This window comes from Nesoenas mayeri (assembly GCF_963082525.1).
Source record: "Nesoenas mayeri genome assembly, chromosome: 4".
In the NCBI taxonomy this organism is placed as follows: domain Eukaryota; kingdom Metazoa; phylum Chordata; class Aves; order Columbiformes; family Columbidae; genus Nesoenas; species Nesoenas mayeri.
This window is the reverse complement of record NC_137540.1, coordinates 71,595,446-71,616,503: the sequence shown is the minus strand read 5'-3', so window position 1 is coordinate 71,616,503 and position 21,058 is coordinate 71,595,446. Positions and strand designations below refer to the sequence as shown.

Below are 21,058 nucleotides of genomic sequence, written 5' to 3'. Positions count from 1 at the left end.
TCTAAGTACATCAGCGATAAAAGGAAGACTAGGGAAAATATGGGCCCTTTCCAAAAGGGAACAGGAGACCTGGTTACCCAGGATATGGAGAAGGCTGGGTACTCAATGAGTTTTTTGCCTCAGTCTTCACCACCAAGTGCTCTGGCCATGCCACCCAAGTCACAGAAGGTACAGGCAGGGACTGGAGAATGAAAAACTGCCCACAGTAGGAGAAGATCAGGTTTGACACCATCTGAGGAACCTGAAGTTGCACAAGTCTATAGGACCTGATTAGATGCATCCACAGGTCCTGAGGGAACTGGTGGATGAAGCTGCTAAGCCACTATCCATCATATTTGAAAAGTCATGGCAGTCTGGTAAATTTCCCAGTAAAAAGAAGAAACATTACCCACATTTTTAAAGAAAGAAAAAAAAGAAGATCCAGGGAACTACAGGCCAGTCAATCTCACATCTGTCCCTGGCAAGATCATGGAATAGATCCTCCCAGAAACTATGTGAAGGCACATGGAAAATAAGGAGGTGATGGCAAACATGGCTTCGCAAAGGGCAAATCATGCCTGATAAGTGTGGTGGCTTCTACACCAGGGTTGCGGTGTCAGTGGATAAGGGAAGAGCAACTGACATCATCCACCTGGATTTGTTCAAAGCATTTGACACTGTCAATGGCTCGATAGCCAAGTGGAGACCAACGCCAACTGGCATTCCTCAGAGTCAGTACTGTGACCAGTGCTGTTTAACACCTTTCTATGATTCTGTAAGACTCAAACTTGGTTTTGTATTTAAACTCCACAACAAAGCCTTGGCTATTACAGATTCAGACAAGTAGGTCTAGAAGGGAGTCTAAGCAATCAAGACTGGTTTTGCTTTCTCCTGTGCAGCCCAACTACACCTCTTATTCCTGACATGTTTGCTCAAGTTAACATGCACACTGCTGACATTTGCCTCAGTAGAAATTTCACGGCTACCCTGGAAAAAAATTAAGTTACTACTAGCAAGCTATCTTGCCCAAATCAGTTTGTCCTTGTCCTCTATCCAATAGCATAATGGGCAAGTAGTTCTTTACCTTTTAGCAGGTTTTCTGTATGTTTATAGGGGTGTATAAAACCTCAGAAGAACTGATCATTGCTGTGCAGGTTTCTTATATACCCATCATATTCCATCCTCCTCACCCCATGTCACTTCTTCAGTTCGCTCGAAACATCCCAAACATTGACAATATCTTCCAAAAAATCACAAGCCCTTCCAGGGTCACATTATGTACAGATTATTATAGCCTGATCTTCATTATGTTGCCAGCTAGAAAACTAGAGTAGACAAAAAGCACACATCTGCCTCCTTCTGTGCTTGTAACTTCTCTGAAGTTCTCTGCCCACAGTGTTTCTTCTTTTTAAAAGCAAGTTATGAGAGACCACGTCCTAACGTACGCTAAAAAAAACACACCAGGATCCAAGACATCTGTTGTTTTTCTTCTGTATAATGCCCATTAACTATGTATGGAACAAAACTAGAACAGTGTGGCACAATCTGTTGCTAAGGCAGGGTAAAATTGTTTGACTACTTGCTGTAAAATTTTTCTAAGAGACAGAGGTCTAAATATCACCTTCTCTGCCCTTTAAAAACTCACATTATAGTTACCATTTTCTAGGTCAATCTTCAATTTCCCCAAAAGAGAATGAAGATTTCTCTTTTTTTGTTATCTGTTGCATGTCATTTAATATTTCAGTTTTCTACTTTTGCCCTTCTCTCCTCCTCCTGCTCTTTGTTTCCTCTCCATAGCCTGACTTCGCCTCTGTCTCCTTTCGGCACTTGGTGACCAAGGAGCAATGTGACCTAAAAAGCTGTTCTTTTTACACTAGTCAATCTTTTACTACATGGAGATAATTTCACTTGTGCCTATTTAATCTTCCAGAAACTCTTGCAAATAGTTTTGTTCCTCTCACTTGTCATATGGCTCTACCTGCCAGAGTCCAGTAATTCACTGGTAAAAGAGAGAAGTGCTGACCCTGAGACATACTGTAGAGTCCAAAAACATCAAAACAACTGATCCCCCAAAAAACTTGAACAAAATATTTTGACATTTTGGAAAAGGTGAGTTTGTCTGAGCCACAGTTTTTATGGAAAGGTATAATTTCAACCGAACTCGGCCAAGAAAAGTTTACTGTAACTTTAAATGAGGGTGGTAAGAGAATCTACCTTTTTTCCTGTGCCAACTGAGTGAGGACTCTTTCACCGTACTGTTTAAAGAAGAATGAGTACCTAGACTGTAAATGACTTCTTTCCTATCCAGGGCATTAAAATATCCTCAGTTTTAATGAAATTGAGTTCCCTTACTCTCACCAGCCAGGGCAATAAACAATCAAAGAGGAATTAGTGACATTTTGCTCCTTTCAAACCAACTCCAGAAGTCACATGTGTCTTTTTTTCTTGAAGCAGAGGATGTTTCTGGTAGGTATGCTAACAGATGCATCCTCTGCCATTAAGAAACACCCTATCTCCCCCTTTGTTTCATGAACTCTACCCAAAATTTCATCGTTCTGAAGGTGTTTTGGTATTCCAGTCTGCACCTCTCACTCTGGCTGTTGATATTTCAGCTCCACAGGCCTGAATACCTTCAACTTCAAGCAAAAAGCAGAGCTAACAGATTAAAGAAATCCAGGGTAAGACCTCACAGCAAGCACTTCCAAAATATCTAAAGTCTTTCCCTCCCCTTTTGAAAGGTATTCAAGCCTGCTCAGTTTTTTTCCTATTAAAACTTTGGAGTGACTGGAAAACTGACATGATCTATTGATAACATCAATACTAGCCAAATGTAGAAGTCACTGGGTAAACAAGTCTTCTAAATTGTATTGCATCTCTGTCATATAATCCAAAAAACAAATATTGTTTTAAGAGCCATTCTACCCTGACAAGTGATTATGCAAGAACACAATCTTCTTTATTGGTCTGCTCATGTTTGCTACAGAAAGGTTTTGATATGGCCAAACACCTGTGTCTGAGGTTGCAAAGTCTGTCCTGTCTGCACTGAGGATGCTCAACAGTCACCCCATCAATAGCACCTGTATGTAAAATCACCTGAAACACTCCTACTAGAACCTTCTAGGTGGAGGAAAAAGATTTCTTTACTGACTTGACAAGCAGCATTAGGTCCATTATGCAAGAACAATCAAATAGGACCAAAGCAATCTAGCAGAATCTGTGCAGTCAAAATGAAAGCTTTATTTCATTTACATGCTAGGAATAGATTGTCAGCTGCCTGCTGTTTATTTTCTTTACACTTTGTTTCATAACAGAATTATACTGTCTGCAATAGGAAAAGTAATTTGAAAACCTGAGAAAAGTCTTCTGACACAAAGAAGGGTAGAATTAGTTTCCCCCAACTTCGAGTAGAGCTGTTGACACTAGTTCACACTAGATCTTAACCATCACCTCCCTCGGAGAAGGAAACACTCAAGTCTTATACAAGATTTCCAAATGCTTGCAATACATTTTCCACACAGGTCAGAAGCTTAAAGTTTCACATCAAGCTGTTAAAATAGAGAAAATTGGTCTTACTGTGTGGTTCAATCGTTGACATGACTTCCTTTTCAGATATCACTAGCTGACAGAAGTGGTCTCCAATGTTGGCCAGGATATACTTGGCTGTGTCGAGATCCAGACCCACGACATTTTTTGCTAAAGGCAGCCACAAGCTAATAGCCTCAGGGTCATACTTATTTGGAGTTAAGAAACCTTCCTCCCGCAGTATCCCATGCTTATTGAACTGCAACCTGTGCAAAGAGGGAGAAAAGGAGTAAAATTCATTATCTCAAATGTTTTATTAGTTTACATTCATCCCAATGAGTCAATGTCTGAACTGTAAACATGTATACTATATGTCAATGAGTATAACTCCCAATAGTTACAGACACAGATGAACATACTGATCGTTAGCTGTAAGCATGCTTAATGTACTAATTGTTAAAAAAGACTCAAGGTACTTTTCCTAATATATTTTTTTCCACATAAAACCAAATTAGGTAAACATAATTTTTAAAATGCATTGGCGATCAATATCTAGGGGAGGTAACGATAAGGATTTCATCTAGAGCTATGTACAACTCACAAGAGAAGTTAGACTAACATAGAGAATACATTTCAGTAACAATTAATTTAGAAGTAGCTGTCAAAAGAAAAAAATAAAGCAAAGTTTGAGTAAGACTGAATGATTTGGAGTAGTTGGAAAGAATGAGACCTGTATTATTAACAGTTTATTAAATAAGAAATATCAAGAGTTCTGCTCCTGTTTACAGGAACCTTTTTACTAAATGTTGCAGAGGGAAGTTGACTTCTGATGGCAACATGTGCTCACTATAGTGTTAAGTGTGGCAAAAAAACATGTGCTGGCAACTGATATCAGACAAATGTCATCTTCAGGCTTTACAGATTTCACATTCAATAAAGAGACAGTTCCATCAGCCTCAAGTTCTAAACTGAAGGATTCAAGTTGTTTGAACTGCACTGCAAGTCTGGATTCTTACCCTGAAAAGATGAATTAACACAGTCTCACATATTTTTGAATGTTTTAGTTGATGTCTGATTATTCCAAGATTTACTATAGTAAACTCTCTAATCTGAGCTTCATTTATTAGCAACATTTTTTTAAACCTTTAGCTAGAAAACCTGCAAGGGGGGGTGAAGGTGTCACAATAGAAGAATAAGCATCAAGCAACAAACGAAAGAGTAGAAGAGTACTGGTTTTTTCATGATCTTTGTAACCTTTCTGCTTTTGGTTTTCTCTCTTCACCAGCTTGACAGGGTTTTTTTTACTCTACCTACACACTCAAACAGAAGAAATTCCTCTGAAAATCAAAAGGAAAGCTGAAATTAAGTAAGCTTCCCATCTCCCTTGTGATAACTAGTATTTTCACTTTTCCTCTCCAATATCAACAAGTGTTACCTTCTTCCCATAAAACACAGTTCATCCTGCAAAGCTTAAATGGGGTGGAGGGGAGAAACAAAAAGAAGCATGAATAACATCTGGACATCAGATCAAATAGTTCCGGCAAAACATTTACACAACTTGAAACCAAAGGAAATGGCATGTTAAAAACCAGCCAGACACTGCAGTTTGACAACATCCACCCTGGCCTTACAGAGAGGCTTCAAGTAACAGTTTAACACTTTTTCAAAGGGTTCCGCATGGTGTTGTAAGAGCTGAAGAGATAAAACATTAAAAGACCTTTGTGCAACTCAAGAATCAGGCTCTGGGGTCTGTGGGTGGGGTATGAGGGATCTAAAGCTGCATATCAGGTTTGGAAACGCAACCACCACACCAGAGTCACCAGGTTTCCCTAAAAGTTGCCTTGCTGACCCTCTCTCCGTCTGCCCTCCCGAAACCCAGCAAGTGAACTGATTCAATGTTTCTTAAGGGCAGCTTAAAGAAATTGCACAAACTCTTAAGTGTAAAGTGTAAAAAAGAATGGAGGAACACAACGTAAATTATTATTTTGCCCATCTCTATCTCAAGACTCCAGCTAAAGGTTCTTGGCCACTTACTGCAACTCTACTGCAGCTGTGGATGTACATCTAACATTTCATGTGTCCAACTAAAATCTGGGAGACACGCACAGAATCCATCCTCTCACTTTTATTTCCAATACTACTGAGCTGTAGCACTCAAACTAAACTCGTTATCCCACTGGCACTCAGCCAAGAACAACAAAATAAAGAGCTCAAAATCCTGCCAAAATATTTTCTACTCAAATGAAGCAGTTAAAAAATTTCTAAGGGCTAAAAAAACCCCAAGAAAATTAGTTTGGTATATTAGCCTTATAGCTTAACATTAGGTCTCTGCTTCTAAACTGCTGGATGTCGGTGTGTAAATTAAACCACTTTGATCAAATAACTGGTCCATATTATAACTAATAGTGAACACTCAACAGCCTCCAATTCAAAAGAGGAAAAAGGGTCCTATGTCCAACTCAGGCACGGGGCATGTTATTCACATTTAAAGAACATCAAGGTCTCTATAGAATCAAAATTCTTCTTACCTTCTAAAGTGAAAGAATCGACAAAAGACAGTAGAGTCTCTTTGCTCTTTGTTCTTCCGATAACTGTCCAAACGGCATTCCCTGCATTTATGCAAGTGAGGCGCGATATTATTGCAGGAACCATCCTGAACAAATGCTTCTCCACTTTGCTGCAGCTTCTTCACTTTAGAAGCATCTGCTAAAATTGACTTGCGAACAATTACTGCAGGGAAGAGTAGTGCAGATTAGACAGGCTTCAGTTTCCCATATAACAGTGCAAGCAAATGTATTTTAGTGAGAGATCCATGACAACTTTTCTTATAAGTTTCACGTGACATTGAAACAAAGTTCTGCTAAGATATTTACAGCTGGCAGACACCTCTTTTCAGATCAGCGGAAACTTTCTCAAGTTCCACTGAAGCCATAGTCCGTGGACACAAGTTTAACTGTTCATTTCTCTCCTCCACAGAGGAGTATTTTCAGAGTGTCTGCTTTTAATGAAAGCTCTTCAGCCATCAGAGCTGGAGTATCTGAGCACTGAGTAGACCAGGGCATTAGAAATCATATTTCACAATTAATGAAGACAGAAATACAACCTGGCCATTTCTCGCTCCTGTTTTCACCCTTCACAATGCAACGGCTTTCAGCACCGTACTAGAACAGATGCCAAACATCTCTCTTCTTCCCATACTGCGGGTGAGGACTAACGGGGTACACTAGCAACTGCTTGGCTGGCCGTGTACCCATGTTAAGTATGTTAATAATGGAACAGCACATGGTAATCCAAGACAGAGCAACATGAGATTGGAAAGAAAGAAGAGATGGGTGCATAGGGAGATTCCCAGAACCCTGAATGACCAGCTATACCACCTAATGCACAGAACAATCCATAACATCAGGAGTCCAGCTCCTTATACAGCCTTTCCTGACACCTGGAAAACTTCAAGAGCTCACCAAGTAGAACTGGGTCACAGAAGACACAAAAACAAGGTGGGTTGTTTTGGGGTTGGGTTGTTTCTTTGTTTTGTTTTCAGAACAGTTATTAAATGAAAGCCCCCTTGACAAAGCATTGTTGTTCTCAACTTCTATCTCTCATCACACAAAACTTAGAACCATTATGAAAAAATAAGCAGTGTCTCATTATGCCACGGGCATTTGCATTCCAAACAGAACCTTGTTTTCGTAACTCATTTTGCCATTCTGTTCTTGTATACATTTGGTAATAACTTATTTATAGAAATTAATGATTAGTTGTTTTCCTTCATCAGGAAAGGATGTTTTTCTCAAGTTTATTGCCATCCCCTTGTAACAGAACCCACAAATTACTCGAATTCCAGCTCACTCACACAATTCAAATTACTAATTTTGCATATGTTGCAAAGAATCTACTCAAATGGAGTTACACAGAAATGACAAGGACTTTCAAATGACAAGAAGTTTTAAAAAGACTTACTATTATCTTGGACCTTGGCACTTCCAGTCCAACAGCTTTCATTTTCATTCCTGTCATAAAGAACCTCATTTGAATTTCTTCTAATAAAAAATTCCATGTCCATAAGTTCATCAGTCTTTTTTCCTTTGTGGCTCTTCTGGCTATTGCAATTGCTTTGTGATTTAACTCCAGGCTCGGTAAAAGGAAGAAGATGAGCATCCGAGGTTGAGGGTCTACAATCCAAAGTCCGCTGCAGTTCAAGAGTGCTGCTGACTCTGGGTATTGCTATGGAAGAGTTAAGGTGTTGCAACTGTTTTACAGAAATACACTCTTTTGGAAAGTTTGTTGCGGGTTTCAGAAGATGTTCATTTGTATTTTTCAGGTTGGTTCCTTTTTCGTTAACTGAATTATTCAAAGATGGAGATCTTGAGGTTGTCAAAGAGGTATATTTACCATTTTGATCGTTGAGATTTTGAGTTTGTTCTTTAGATATAAACCCCACTTTAGGAAAGGCCGTCAGATTTTCCTTCAATGGATTAATTCCAGTATTAAGACAAAAAGGATGAGTTTCCGGTAAGCTTCGTCTACATGTGCTGAAAAATGCAACATGCAATAATCAGAAAAGAAAAAGGTGTCAAAATAATCAGGGCATCAGCTGCTTAATCTAGCCACATTTCAAGCTTGAAAGAATATATTTAACCACATACTTTGAACTCTGCTGTTCTGAGATTTTGTGTGAGGTTAAATAGGTTTGTGGTTTTGAGGGGGTTTTTGTTTAGGTTTTTTGGGGGTTTTCTGTGGGGGTTTTTTGGTTTTGATTTTTTTAAGTTAGACAGAATGATAAAGCTGTACACACAAAGGCACACGCAAATATAAGCACTGCAGCCACTCCACTACCTTCTCTCACAATTAAACAGCTACTGTCTCATTTTCTCCATGCAACAGCTGTATAACCAAATGCTTTTCACTTCCATGTCTGTGTGAGGAGATTCTAATACTCAAGGAAGTCCTGGCTGGCACCTACAAGTTTATATTTGAGACAGTAAAACTGCTCTAACACAAAAAGCTCAAATGAAAAAAATTCTTTCTGCATTTATCTTGTGAAATATATACTCAAAATGAAGTAGGAACAAATTCTATACCACTTCTTTTGAAGCTAATACACAAAATTTCAGTTTTTCTGTCACACTATTTCTACCATTATGCTCACTTCTGTGATAAAATTGGGGTAAAGAAGTTTAAAGGCACTGGTGTTCAACAGAAATGTAACTGAGGACCTGTACTTGATCTGCGAGAAGCTGATGTACAGGACACCTGCTTGGATGAGTTCTGTTTTTCCTGGGGATAGGGGAGGAACGCGTTTGTCGAAAACGAGGCACCACACCTATGTATAACCCATTAGTTTACACATAGGTACAATGAAGCAGTGACATTCGTTTGTGACATTGAAGGGCAACTACCTCAAAGAAAAATATGACATAAGTAAATTATGTATCCAGGGTAATTAAGTCTAACACTTTTCAATGGCAATATTACAGAAGATCAGTTACCACAGTTCTTTAAAATGACTTCTGAGTAAGTTTGGCTAAGAATTTGAGTTATTTTTGGAGGGGAAAAAGTCTGCATAAGCATAAACTGACTCCTTACCCCTGAGGAGTTTCTGCACCAAAATTGGGTGGTGAGTTCGCTGGCAGGGGCAGGCCTGGATGCCTTTGGTCTTTATTTGCAGGAGTACATCCCAGCAGTGCTTCACCCAACACGGTTGGTACTGACTGCACTTGTCCCTGACTGGGAGAAACCTGTAAGGGAGATTTTAACAGTTAGGAAAATCCACGGTAACAGAAATACTGATTTGCAAGGTTCAGCTTAAAAACAAAAACACATGAATGCCCTTCCCGCCGTGTTTCATAAAGCTCATTGAAGATCATTCCTCTCTCAGACTATAAAACAGAAAGACCTTAGAGTGTTTTTTTACACCTTACATGTTCCATGAAATACTGTTCATGTTCATTCAGTTTCCTTCAATTAACAACAAAATTCGGGGGGGAAGGAAGGTGTATATTAAGAGGGCAGAAAGGAAGAGAGAAAGCTCTGCTTTTCATAACTGCCAGTGCAATGATTTTCTAAAATAATTGCAGTAATCAGAATTCTGAAATAGCTTTCAGAGCTCATCTGAAAATCCCAGAGAAAATTAAAACTGTGAAGCTAATCTGACATCACCAAAAATCTAGATGTGAACTTCTCTGTAGTGAGAAAAACCTTTATAGTGGGATTCTAGAAAGCACTAAGAAATCCTGTGCCGATTAAATCACCCACCTCACAAAGCTACAGTTCTTTTAGGAATACAACAGGCCTACCAAATTTGCAAGTGTCTTTAAAAACAGTAGTTTTTTGTGGGGCTCCTTCCTCAGCTCTAACATCCACATTCCACTCCCACATGCTCAACTTACTGCTGAAGTTACACTACAGATTGTTACCATCAGCTCCAAAATATTTCCTTTCTGCTTTGGTATAACACAGCTGTCAGGCATCAAGACAAGTCTCAAAAAACACTGGAATTAATTAACTGCAAATTAGAAATCGGAGTACTATCACCTACTATGTTAAACAAAAAATATGGCTTTGGTTTATCACTCCCATATATTCAGATCCAGCAAAAAAATCTGAGAAACAAATGGAGATTGTGTTTTCATTATTAGAAAGTACACTCACTTGTAACTATTTTGAGAAAATAGTGGCAAGACATTTCCCAAAGAGTGCAAAAGTGATAACAGATCCAGTCCTTCAAAGAAAGGGAGACCAGAAAATGAGAACTTCACTACTTTAAGGAAAAAGTATCACAAAACAAGCTACAAATTCAGATCACAGTAACTCTTCTGCAGACATTTGGAATAAGAAGTAAAGACCAGCTTTGCCTGTGTCAAGCAGGCTGCTCAGTGGCTGAATTTGCAGAAAGCTGAAGAATGGCAAATTGAGCACCCAAAAGATGCTAAATACACTCAAACACAAGCTATAAAAACAACATCAGCAGAGCATGACTGCAATGCACTGGCTACTTCACGCACATTCCTCCTCAGCAGTAAATAAAAGACAGATCACTCTTTTCATTGAGGAATCTTAACCTGGACTTGCTACCTCATGCTGTATCTTTGTGAAGCTATTAAAGGCTCCTAATAATGATATCCAGTCATTAACCAGACCTACATAATTGACTCAGCACAGGACTGACTGCACAGAAACCAAAGAAAAAAATCAAGATGTCAAAAAAACCACCAAACCACCCACAACAAAGTCAAAACCCAACCCTTCTGCCCCACCACTGCTCTAGAGCTTCCAGATGGCTACTCCTGCCTAAAACACAAATTTTGGTCTGAAATGCTGGGAGAAAATTATAGGGTAAGTTTGAAGTACTGTTCTTTAGCCAAGCCATTATTTTTCATTTGCATTTCTATACTTAAGTTACCCAGATCATGTTTTGACCTTTGAGAAAGTCTTCTTTGATCTCAGTGATACTTGGCAGGTCACTCACAAAAGAAGTAAATGCAGACATAGAAATACTAAAAAAGTAACCATATTCCCTTTTTGTACTATAACAACACTCTTCCAGACTGCTGCTTGTGTAGCTTTAATACTCAAAGCTTGCAAGTGTAGCTGAGGGTTTGGGTTTCAGTACAAAATACTTAAAGAACATGCAAAGCAAGGGTAATAAACTTGAGAACTATTTTGTATTTTCTCCCACTACGGAATAGGTGATCAGGCAGGTTTAACTCTTAAGCAGAAGGAGGACGCAAAAAGCACAGTTTAAACAAAAACAAAAAACACACACAAAAAAAACCCAAACCAAACCAAAAACACTACCACAACAACAAAAATCAACACTTTACACCTTCAAGGCTCAGTAACTTTTTCTCAGATTATCACAAGACAAGATGTTTTACCCAGGCCTAGACAAGTTCCAAAGAACTCAACACACCCTCCCAGGGATTATATCTATTATTTGACTTTCCTATCTAATCCGTATTTGTGTTCTGAGAAATGACATAACCATTACATAACAGTCATATATAACATAGTAAGACATTACCTCAGGAGAAGATTTTGTGTGTTTAACATCAACACTTCCACTATTCTCAGATGACTTCCTTTTCAGGCCCCCAATTCTTTTAGATTTATCTGGAAAAGAAGGTGATCAAGATTAGTCTATCACAAATACACTAGTTAGAGTTTGAAATACAAACACTAACAGGTCTTACCGCATTTTCCATTGTTGTCATATATGATTTCAACGTGAATTAACTCTGGATCAAGAGTTTTTAAAGCTGGAATCTTGGAAAGAAACAAAAAACACAGAAGCAGCCATTTAGAGAAGTGAAAATTACCATTTGAATGTACTTATCTTCGATGTGGCATAGACTAAGCTTAGACACGTCTAGGTTCTTTGAATGCCAAACTGAATTTAATGACTCATTGTTAAGACAAGTATCTCTGCATGAAAACACACAAACTGGTGCTTCAGAGCCCTGTCTGCTCAGTATATAAAAATTCCAGATCTCCCTTATTCTGTGTAGCAAGCCACTTGTTTGATAATTCTACCAGCAGCACAAAGTAATACAGAAACACTGAGGTAATAGATTATTCTGCACTACATTGATCCCCATTTTTTTAAGCTTATTAGAGTAAGGATGGAATTTAAAAAAATGTGTTGGTGGTGACACAAAGACAAGATCCTACCCATCCCCCAACTCTATAAACTCAAAGCAACTGGATTTTACCTCCTGACAGTTGACTTCTAAAGTTCTTGTAGCTGGATTACCATTGACAACAACCGCTGTGAACCACTGAGTAGACGGATCCAGGCTGTAAATTCTAATTTTTGAACCAATTATGTTTTTTCCACCTTAACAATTGAAAAAACAAAAAAAAGAAAAAGGGAGCATGAAAATCATCACAGTTACCAACACGAATTTGACAATAGTACCCCATGTAAAATGCAAGTAAGCAAAATGAACTGAGAACCCTGAGACAACTTCCACAGAGTTCAGCAGGGGGAAGAAAACATGATAAAACCATGTTCCAGCTACTCCCTGCCTGGAACAGTTCAATGAAGTGTTTTGGAGGTCGAGACATGCAGCAACAGCCAGACTGACGTCCAGATTTCAGACAGAGAAAGGCAGTGGACATAGAAATGAAGATTCAATTATCATGTGTGAACTTTTCCTCTTTTTACAGTATTGGAAAAGACAACTCTAAGTTGCAACACTTGATTTTCAAAAAAAGCAAGACATTTCTTGCATATGCATGTATGTGACTACAAATATACCTGTATGAACCCAGTAATTCAGAATTTGAAGCTGGCAAAGGTAAAAATAATTTTAACTTGACTAAAAAAGTAGTTTCTATATAGGACTCTGGAAGTTTTAATAAACAAGCAAGCAGACTGAAAAATAATAATAATAAAAAAATCTAACTACTTGAAACAATAAACAAGTCCCAAAAATTTCAGTGAGAACTGATACAAACCTGATCTCCCTTTCACAAGTGCCAGGCCATCTACATGTACCCAAATTATGTACTAGCTTCTACAATGGAAATACTTGAAACTTAAATCTCTATAATCCTCCACATTTTGCATTCACTGCTGTGAAAGTGGCATCAGTATTTTAAAAAAGCTTTTCTCTCTAAATCAGATTACTGTAATTTACACCATCACTGCAAAGACTTCCTTTTTGGCTCAAGTATTTCTTGCCAGACCTTTACACTACAGACTACGCTTGTACCTTGTACCAAACGGGTTTCGTCAAGGTGTTTCTTAACCAAAGCCTGAATTTCTTCATTAACAATTTGATCATCCTTTAGAGGAAGCCTGGAACTGTCCATATCCTATGTAGGTATAAAAAACAGAAAGAAAAAAGTTTGTATTATGTATAATGCTTTTGATTAACTAAAAGACACAATGTTTAGAAACAAGATAGCAGAAACTCATAGAAAGCCAACAAGTTTCTCATTATGCTGTGTTCCTCCAGCTCCTAGGATATTCTATTTATTGAAGAAGACATCGTTTCCTCACCACTGATGTGGAATGGCCATCTGCAAGCCAGACTAAAGCAAGCTCTCTAGGTCCACTTCAACATTGTTCCAAAAAACAATCTAGCTTTATTTTATTGTACTGCTAATAAGCACTAAGTTTAACTGAACCATCCATTTTTAATGTAAGATTTAAAGTTCTCAGAAGCAGCAATTTATAAGAAGTCCTGAGCAGATATAAGGACAATATTTTAAGTTTTATGTTTCTAGTTATAATAATGCCAGGATCCAGTCCCCCTCAAGACACCATTATAAAATGTTCATATGAATGAAAAGTCAGCTACATCTAAATAATTCATAATTATTCAGCGGCATGTATTTATACATTAGGTTCTTTCCATTGTTATCTAAAACAATCTGCTTGACAACACTTAGAACTGATTCTGAAATTGAAAGTTTAGAGCACGCTTTTAACAATGGCTCAGAGTGACATTAAAAAAGGATACTTTTTTTTTGTCCCAAGCACTGCTCTGATGTTTGTAAGAAGCAGAAGGCTCAAGAGTTAGTAGTCAAGACGCTGTTATTCAAGATGCCAGAAAAGCAATCTTCTTCATTCCAGTATGGAGATAAGACTTTTACATAAAGAAATCTTTACTCTTTTATTAAGCCAACACGGGCAAGGCAACAATCTACAACTCAAATTTAGCTTTAAGTGATTCTTTCATTAGTTTTGCAAGAGGAATTATCTGTTTGCTAACTGTTAACAAGTCAAAGTAGAACACTAATGATGGCACAACCAGCAGTTTCAACATGGGACATCTATTACAAGTTTTATTCAGAATGTTTATAAGTCTTCAGAGCAGTTTCCTGAAATGGTTACATTCTGTATCATTAGCAGATACTATTCTTCAAAATTCCTGACCAGTCAGTCACACAGGGCAATTTTTTCAGCCAGCTTCTACCTAATTTTCACTAACAAACTTTCCTCCTGGTGCTCAATAAAGGGACTATAATTTCAGCCCTCTCATTTACATCCTGTCCACTTCCACATTTGTTTAGGATTAGACGTGATGTGTTTCTACTAAATAGCAAGATTTATTCCAGACACCCCCACAACTCCTTCCATAGTAATGACAACCATGTTCACAAGAACAAAGGGAAACTATTCCAGACTAATTCCACCATCAACATGATACAGCTGCTGTCACCAGAACTGAGTACCTGTCCTAGCACACTCCCTCATCCAGCTCTCTTACACAACCATGTCCTGGATCAGCTTCAGAAAGTTTTTAATCAACACACATATTACATTCAGAACTGATATTTATGAGTTATGGCAATGAACAACTACGCCTTCTAAGTTTTTACCCATCTAAAGTTTGCATTTAGAACACGCTAACTCAACATTTTAAATACCAAGATAAAAGACTTATCTTCCATCTTTATAATATCATGCAAGGTTACCTGAATGGGTGTCAAAAGGTTTTCATGAAGAAAAACACATTTCTCTTCACCGAGATAGCGTACTGAAACCATTGATCCCAAGCCAGCTTTGTCCACTAAGGATTTGTAAGTCTAGAAAAGTGATGAACATTTTCTTAGAAAGAGAGTATGTATGATCTTATTCCTTATCATTTTAGTTTTGCATTTATTTCTCTGTTAAGATACCACATCTACACATAACTCTGGAAGCAAAACAAGTTTCTAATAACATTTCTAACACGCGCCTAATAAAGTAGCTACTGGACTATACTTGAAATTAATTTACTTTATTAGAAAGAGTAAGGAATTCAGTTCAGGTGGCTGTTATTAACAATCATTAATAACTCATCTCAGCATGAAGAAATTACTAATATTAAGAGTTCTAATTGTGGATATGTTGATGAAAAAAAGCCCTCCTTATAGTGGATTGAGGGAATAATTAGCAAATCAGTAAGGCTTGCTGCAGGACTTATACTGCAGTTCTCAAAGCTCATGCAACATTGATAATAAACTGAAGGCTTAGTTTAGGCATATGATGACTTGAATAACATCAAAGGTGTTATACCACTGCAGTGCAATGATGAAATTGTGCTCAGGTATTCCAAAGGCTTTAAAAAGAGATGAGAAATAAAAATTTCCTTTAAAAGCCTCTGAACTCTTCCCTAATACATTCAAGGTTAAGTTTTGTCTAGTCCTGCAGTAACAGCTCTGAGCAGGCCTAGAACACCAGCAGTGGCAAGAACACTCCTCCCTACCTGAAAGGCACATCTGTGCCCCATTTAAAAGAAAACAAAAATTATTTTGATAGAGTACGTGTTTGGTTTTAAAAGGACAGATCAAGCAGACAAAGACTTTCTTCCCCTTTGCTGTTTTTGCTTCAGCTATGACAGCATTGGCAAAAGGCCAGTCTCACCATAAGAGGAACACGAGCCTTCCCAGGAGTGACTGGTCATGACAAGAGTTCTGCAAAGCCATTCCATTTGTCAGGAACACATCCCTTTTTCGACCGCCTTCTCTCCTACCTTGTTTTTTCCCCTCCCCCTCCCACTACACAAGCCTTCTTTGCCAGGGCAAGCTCCAGTATTGTACTTTATGCTACATTGTTCCTCTGCTAAACGAGTTTGAAACATCTGCACTGCATGAACCACACTTCAAAGGCATCATAAAGGAAACTTTATGTGTGACAAGTATCCAGTCTGAACTGTTCAGATACTTGTAAAGAAACAACTGCTAAGATCAAATAAGTAGGTTTTTTCAGAACATTTTATCAGTAAAATCTACTAGTAGAAATGCTGATACTGATGCACGGGTTGGAAAATAAAATGAACGATCCATTTTTCCACTTCCACTCCCATTCTATTTGGCCTTACTTACAATAAGTATCTGCTTACATTAGATTTGCTTACAAAAAACTTCAGCTAAAACACAGTAATACGAATTACACTGCACGCTTCATACCTAGCAAAGTTAAGAGTATTAAACATTGACTACAACTTCAGCATAATTAATCTTCTACAAATTTACATCTTCATTTATTTCATAACTACTTTTATGAGTAGCTGTATCCAAAGTAGTCAAGTAAAACTATATTGGCTGAATACATTAAGAAATGTTCCCTGTTCACCTCCACGGGACAATTTGCCGAGCCAGCCATGCGTGGCGGCTCCAGAAAGCTTAGTTCACTGGCTCATACAGCACAGCTCAGGTTTTCATATGCACGAAACCCAGATTTCACAAGTTATCTGTGGCAGGCAGCCATCACATAAGTCATTCCAATTATTTTTGTCTCAAATCAAGAACCATTGAAGAATCAACAGTACTTGAGGCACAGTAAAACAAGAATTTAAGATAAAAATACAGGTTACCCTTAGAAACCTATTATTCACCCTTTTTCTTCCTATTCTTAACTGCAGTTCCACGACAGAAGGAAGAAACATGAGACTAGGGAGAGAAGGAATTAACGCTGTACAGCACAATGGTTTGGGAGGGAAGTCGTAAAATACAAAAGATATAAAAATACATTCCTTTATCTCCAGGCACAACATACTCAGTCCAAACACTTGCAACCTCTGCCAAGCTCTAGCTGTACAAAGACTTTTAGTCTCCCTTCAGATCATATGTAGGAGTCCACAAGTATAGCTGTACTTGAGAAATTCACACTTGTAACAACGCTGTCCTTAGAAGATGGAACTGCAGAACCGAAGTGAGTTAGGCCAAGCCTATACTTGCCATTGCAGGCCACTGGACAGGACACATTGGATTGTCTTGAGATCTTCTTTCAGCCAGTACCAGCTTTTGCTCCACCAGGAATGCTTTCATTTTATGGCTATAGACTTCTATCCACCTTCTTTTTTCCCATGGCTCATCATCAAATTCTACACAAATCTACAGGAAGGAAACAAAGTCAAGGAGTGACTAACCACAAAACTCAAGACATATGCAACATGCAAAAGGATAAACACCAATCTCCTAAAAAAAATATCATTAGAAATGCTTATAATGCAAAGATGATTATTGCCTTTTTGTCACATAATAAGGCATTCCAGGCTGACCTAGTATTTCATAAGTGACAGACAACATTAACTGGTTTGCTATTGTTACTGTCAAGATAAAAGATTAATATTCCTATTTAACCCTACCACTCAAAAAGTCCTCTGCTGCTCAAGGGCAGTTAAATGTGTTAACTCTGTCACCACTTATTACAATCAGCGAAAAAACACAGAAAAAAAGAACTTCAAAGGATTGTATACAGTAGCGTCACATGCGTTTTTCACAAACTCTAAATTAGAGTACTTGAACAAACAAGCTGTTTTTCCAGAAATATCTTAAGAGTCCCAAAGAATAAGTTTAGTTTATTTACTGAAAGCACAAATGGCGGTATTCCAGCAAAGGTGAACAAATTATATAATATGAAGGTCATTTGCTGCCTCTCTTAATTGTTACTAACCTTTACAAATCTCCGAAGACATACAAACTTTTCAAGAGGAATGCAATTGTCACTTCATGGCAAAAACCTGGTGGCTTGACCAGTTTCTTTGGGATGGTATTACTCTTCTTTCATAGGCAACACAGGGAGATCAGCAAAGGATTGGGAAAGATGACAAGTACCACTTTGCCAATAGCAGAATTGAAATATCTTGGTAGAGAACACTGCTCTCAGAAAGATTACTCCCTCTTACCTTAAAATATAATGACTCAGTCTAAATACATTTAACTAATTTACTCTAACAGCAGAGAAACCTCAGTTGAGTGAATCTTAGAAACATTGTCTTGTGTTTAGCTTCCCTCTAAGGGGAAAGGCAAGTAAAAGCATGCACACAAAACAGCATTACCACAGAGAGGAGGTGTAAAACTAATGAGTGTAGAAATGAATTCAGTTAATTTGAAGTTCACAGAAACAAAGAGATAAGCAAATAACACAAGTACCAGAACCAGAATGGCTTGTTTTGTCTATAGTATTAACACCGCACAAACAGGAAAATACAGTTCAGAAAACACTTTCAAAAGTAGTTGACAGTCCTTCTATTCTGTAGCTTTCTCCTGACTCTGTACCAAAAGATTGAATATTTCTACTCCTTTATAGACTTCTTTTTTCCCTTCTGGTCCATTACTATTTTAGGTTCAACTATACATTACTCTTCCACAAAGCTGCGAGAGAGGAAAAGAAATAGCATGTGTTTTGGGTACAAAAGCTCTCTACGCTTCAATTTTCTACTTTGCAACTTCTTTAACACTTTCACTGGAGAATGCATTAAGTCAATCCCTTCTGGCAGAACCGTAACCAGTTACAAGGCTCACAGTAAAGTCCCTCACAGCACCTGCTCCCTCTGAGTCCCAGAAAAGGTCCTTAAGAGCTTTCTGCAGCAGCACCATCCTCCTCCTCACTCCAACAACAGCATAAGGAGAGCCCAGCTGGCCAAAAGGGGCCAAAACTCTGGCACTGCTGCAGATCCACAACAAGCTCAGCCTCTAACAACCAGCAACTCTTCATAACAAAGTTACCACTTTCAAAAAAAGAGTTAGAAACACATAAGATATCTTGTTATGTGACTAGGAACAGGTGTTCAGTCAAATAATCAGAGGTCACAAAATTCTTCCCATTAAAAAAGAAAAGCAAGGAAACCAGTTTAATGGAAAGACGCTACTGTTCTTGCCGTCAGAACCGACTGCCACCAAAGTCCCTTGTGGAAATGAATAAGAGGACCACGTAATAAGCTGTCTTTACTATAAAGGAGTTTTGTCCTTAGCAAATACTTTGTATACTATAGTAATTACTCAGACATGGCTGAATAGTTTTACTGACTAGAGTTGCCAAACAGCCCTTCAAGAGCTTCCCAGTCAAAGCGTGAAAGTCACTTGACTTTCACCCAAACTACAGCTAACAAATTACACTAAGTTTGCAATAACTGATTGCACGTTTAAAAATCCTGTTGGTAATCATTATTTAGAAGGGACAACCATGCAAGAAGCATCCAAGAAACTTCCAGCACCGTACAGGAATGCAGTACATCTTTTAAGACAACAGAAGTACTTGTTCATTACCGGCTATTCTTCCAACCAAATGATTCTTTGAGGCTCTTAGGGATGTGGTTTAGAGCTACATTTAGGTTATGGTTGGACTTGATGATCTTAAGGGTCTCTTCCAACAAAATGATTCTATGAAAGAGCTAGAAAGAAAAATCACCTGTCACACCAACATAGGAGTGTTTCAGGTTCATAAGTGCAATGTACGGGGAAAAAAAATCTTTACAACTGACAAGGTCTTAAATCATGTTTAGGAAACACGCAGAAATAAAACCTTGGTGCAATAAAACCCGGAAGTTTTCAAATCGCTGGTGGAAGAGAGCGCAGTTCTAATTAGTTTGAGGTAATTTCCGGCATCAGTACAAGCACATTGGGGGCTTCAGCCAGAGATACACGTGTTTTCCAGCATGTTCAGCAGACAAGTTGCCCCAAAAGACCTCTCTCCCCCAACAATAGCATATATATATATGTGTGCGTGTATACAGACACCCATATATCTACAGATATAGAACGCACACGAAGTTTCCAGGTCACAGCGCCAGCCCGCTCGTTGCAGAAGGTCTCTCCCAAAGTTCCCCGTTACCTTCAGGTCCTGTTTGGAGATGTCCGTGTGCGAGACCGCCCGGATCTTGCCCGCCTTCCAGGGCCATTCCAGGACCCGCGCCGTGTCCCACGGCCCGTCCTCCTCCTCCCACAGGCTCAGGAACCTCTTCCCCACCAGCAGCGACCAGCTCCCCTCGAGCCTCAGCACCATTTTAACTCATCGGGAGGCCTCCGGGGAGGGAGCAGAGGGGAAAACAACATCAGAACCGGAGGGCGGGCAGCGGGGCTCCCCACAACGGGCCGCGGGGCCCGGGCGGGAGCGGCGGCGCTTCCTCTGTCCTCTTCCCTCCCTCTCCCGGCCCCTCAGACACCCCCAGGACGCTCCCTTGCCCACGGTCCTGTTAATCATTGCGAGAGTGGGTGGAAAGCAACAGCTCCGAGCCGTCCCCACCCCGGCCCCCGCCGTCTCTTTGTTCCCTCCCCTCCGAGGGACCGAAGCGACGGCTGAAGGGAGCGCAGGGAAACAGGCGAGCGGGCCGAGCTCCTCCTGGACGCCTCTCGGCCACACCAACACCCCGCTCCTCCCTGCCCCCAAGCATTGCCCCTCACTCTCACCTGCTGCCCCGGCCCGGCCCCTGCCGCCGGTCCCCACCCGGCGCACCCCGCGGTCACAGGGCGCCCGGGCAGCAGGTTCGACGATCGCGGCGCTTCCCCCCACCCGGCCCCAGCAACAGCGACTGCGGCGAGCGCTGCTCCCCGGACCGCGCACACACCCCCCTCACCCGCGCGCCCGCCCCCTGCCCCATCCCCCGCTCCTATTGGCTCTGCCGCACCAGCGGGGCGGGGCTCGCAGCAAGCCTCCCGCTGCGATTGGCCCGGAGAGGCGGTGCCGGCGTTCCTGGCCACGCCTCGAAACCGTTGCTCAGCAGATGGTGGATTAAAAAGGATACGTATCCTTCCGCGGAGCTCTGAGGGAAGGAGTCCGCCAGCCCGCCCACGTCCACGAAGAGCCCAAATATGGGGCCAAACGGAAAAACAAACGTGC

General features: G+C 39.8%; 1 protein-coding gene across 3 annotated transcripts in view; it reads right to left on the bottom strand.

Annotated features, from left to right (window-relative positions):
• The window catches only part of KDM3A (lysine demethylase 3A), a 33,888-nt gene extending 13,134 nt beyond the window's left edge, over window positions 1-20,754 (bottom strand). For 2 of the 3 annotated variants that reach the window (XM_080343687.1, XM_080343689.1), the window contains exons 1-12: window positions 20,629-20,754; window positions 20,054-20,242; window positions 17,176-17,331; window positions 14,929-15,039; window positions 13,218-13,320; window positions 12,213-12,337; window positions 11,694-11,766; window positions 11,525-11,613; window positions 9,088-9,239; window positions 7,462-8,033; window positions 6,030-6,231; window positions 3,553-3,767 (exon numbers count right to left, since the gene is read on the bottom strand). In XM_080343687.1, the coding sequence (XP_080199813.1) occupies window positions 3,553-3,767; window positions 6,030-6,231; window positions 7,462-8,033; window positions 9,088-9,239; window positions 11,525-11,613; window positions 11,694-11,766; window positions 12,213-12,337; window positions 13,218-13,320; window positions 14,929-15,039; window positions 17,176-17,331; window positions 20,054-20,224 (1,969 nt within the window). In that variant the 5' untranslated portion in view covers window positions 20,225-20,242; window positions 20,629-20,754. The remainder of the gene's footprint in view (window positions 1-3,552; window positions 3,768-6,029; window positions 6,232-7,461; window positions 8,034-9,087; window positions 9,240-11,524; window positions 11,614-11,693; window positions 11,767-12,212; window positions 12,338-13,217; window positions 13,321-14,928; window positions 15,040-17,175; window positions 17,332-20,053; window positions 20,243-20,628) is intronic. The other variant, XM_080343688.1, reaches the window with a different exon arrangement.
• Window positions 20,755-21,058: the final 304 nt, after the last annotated feature.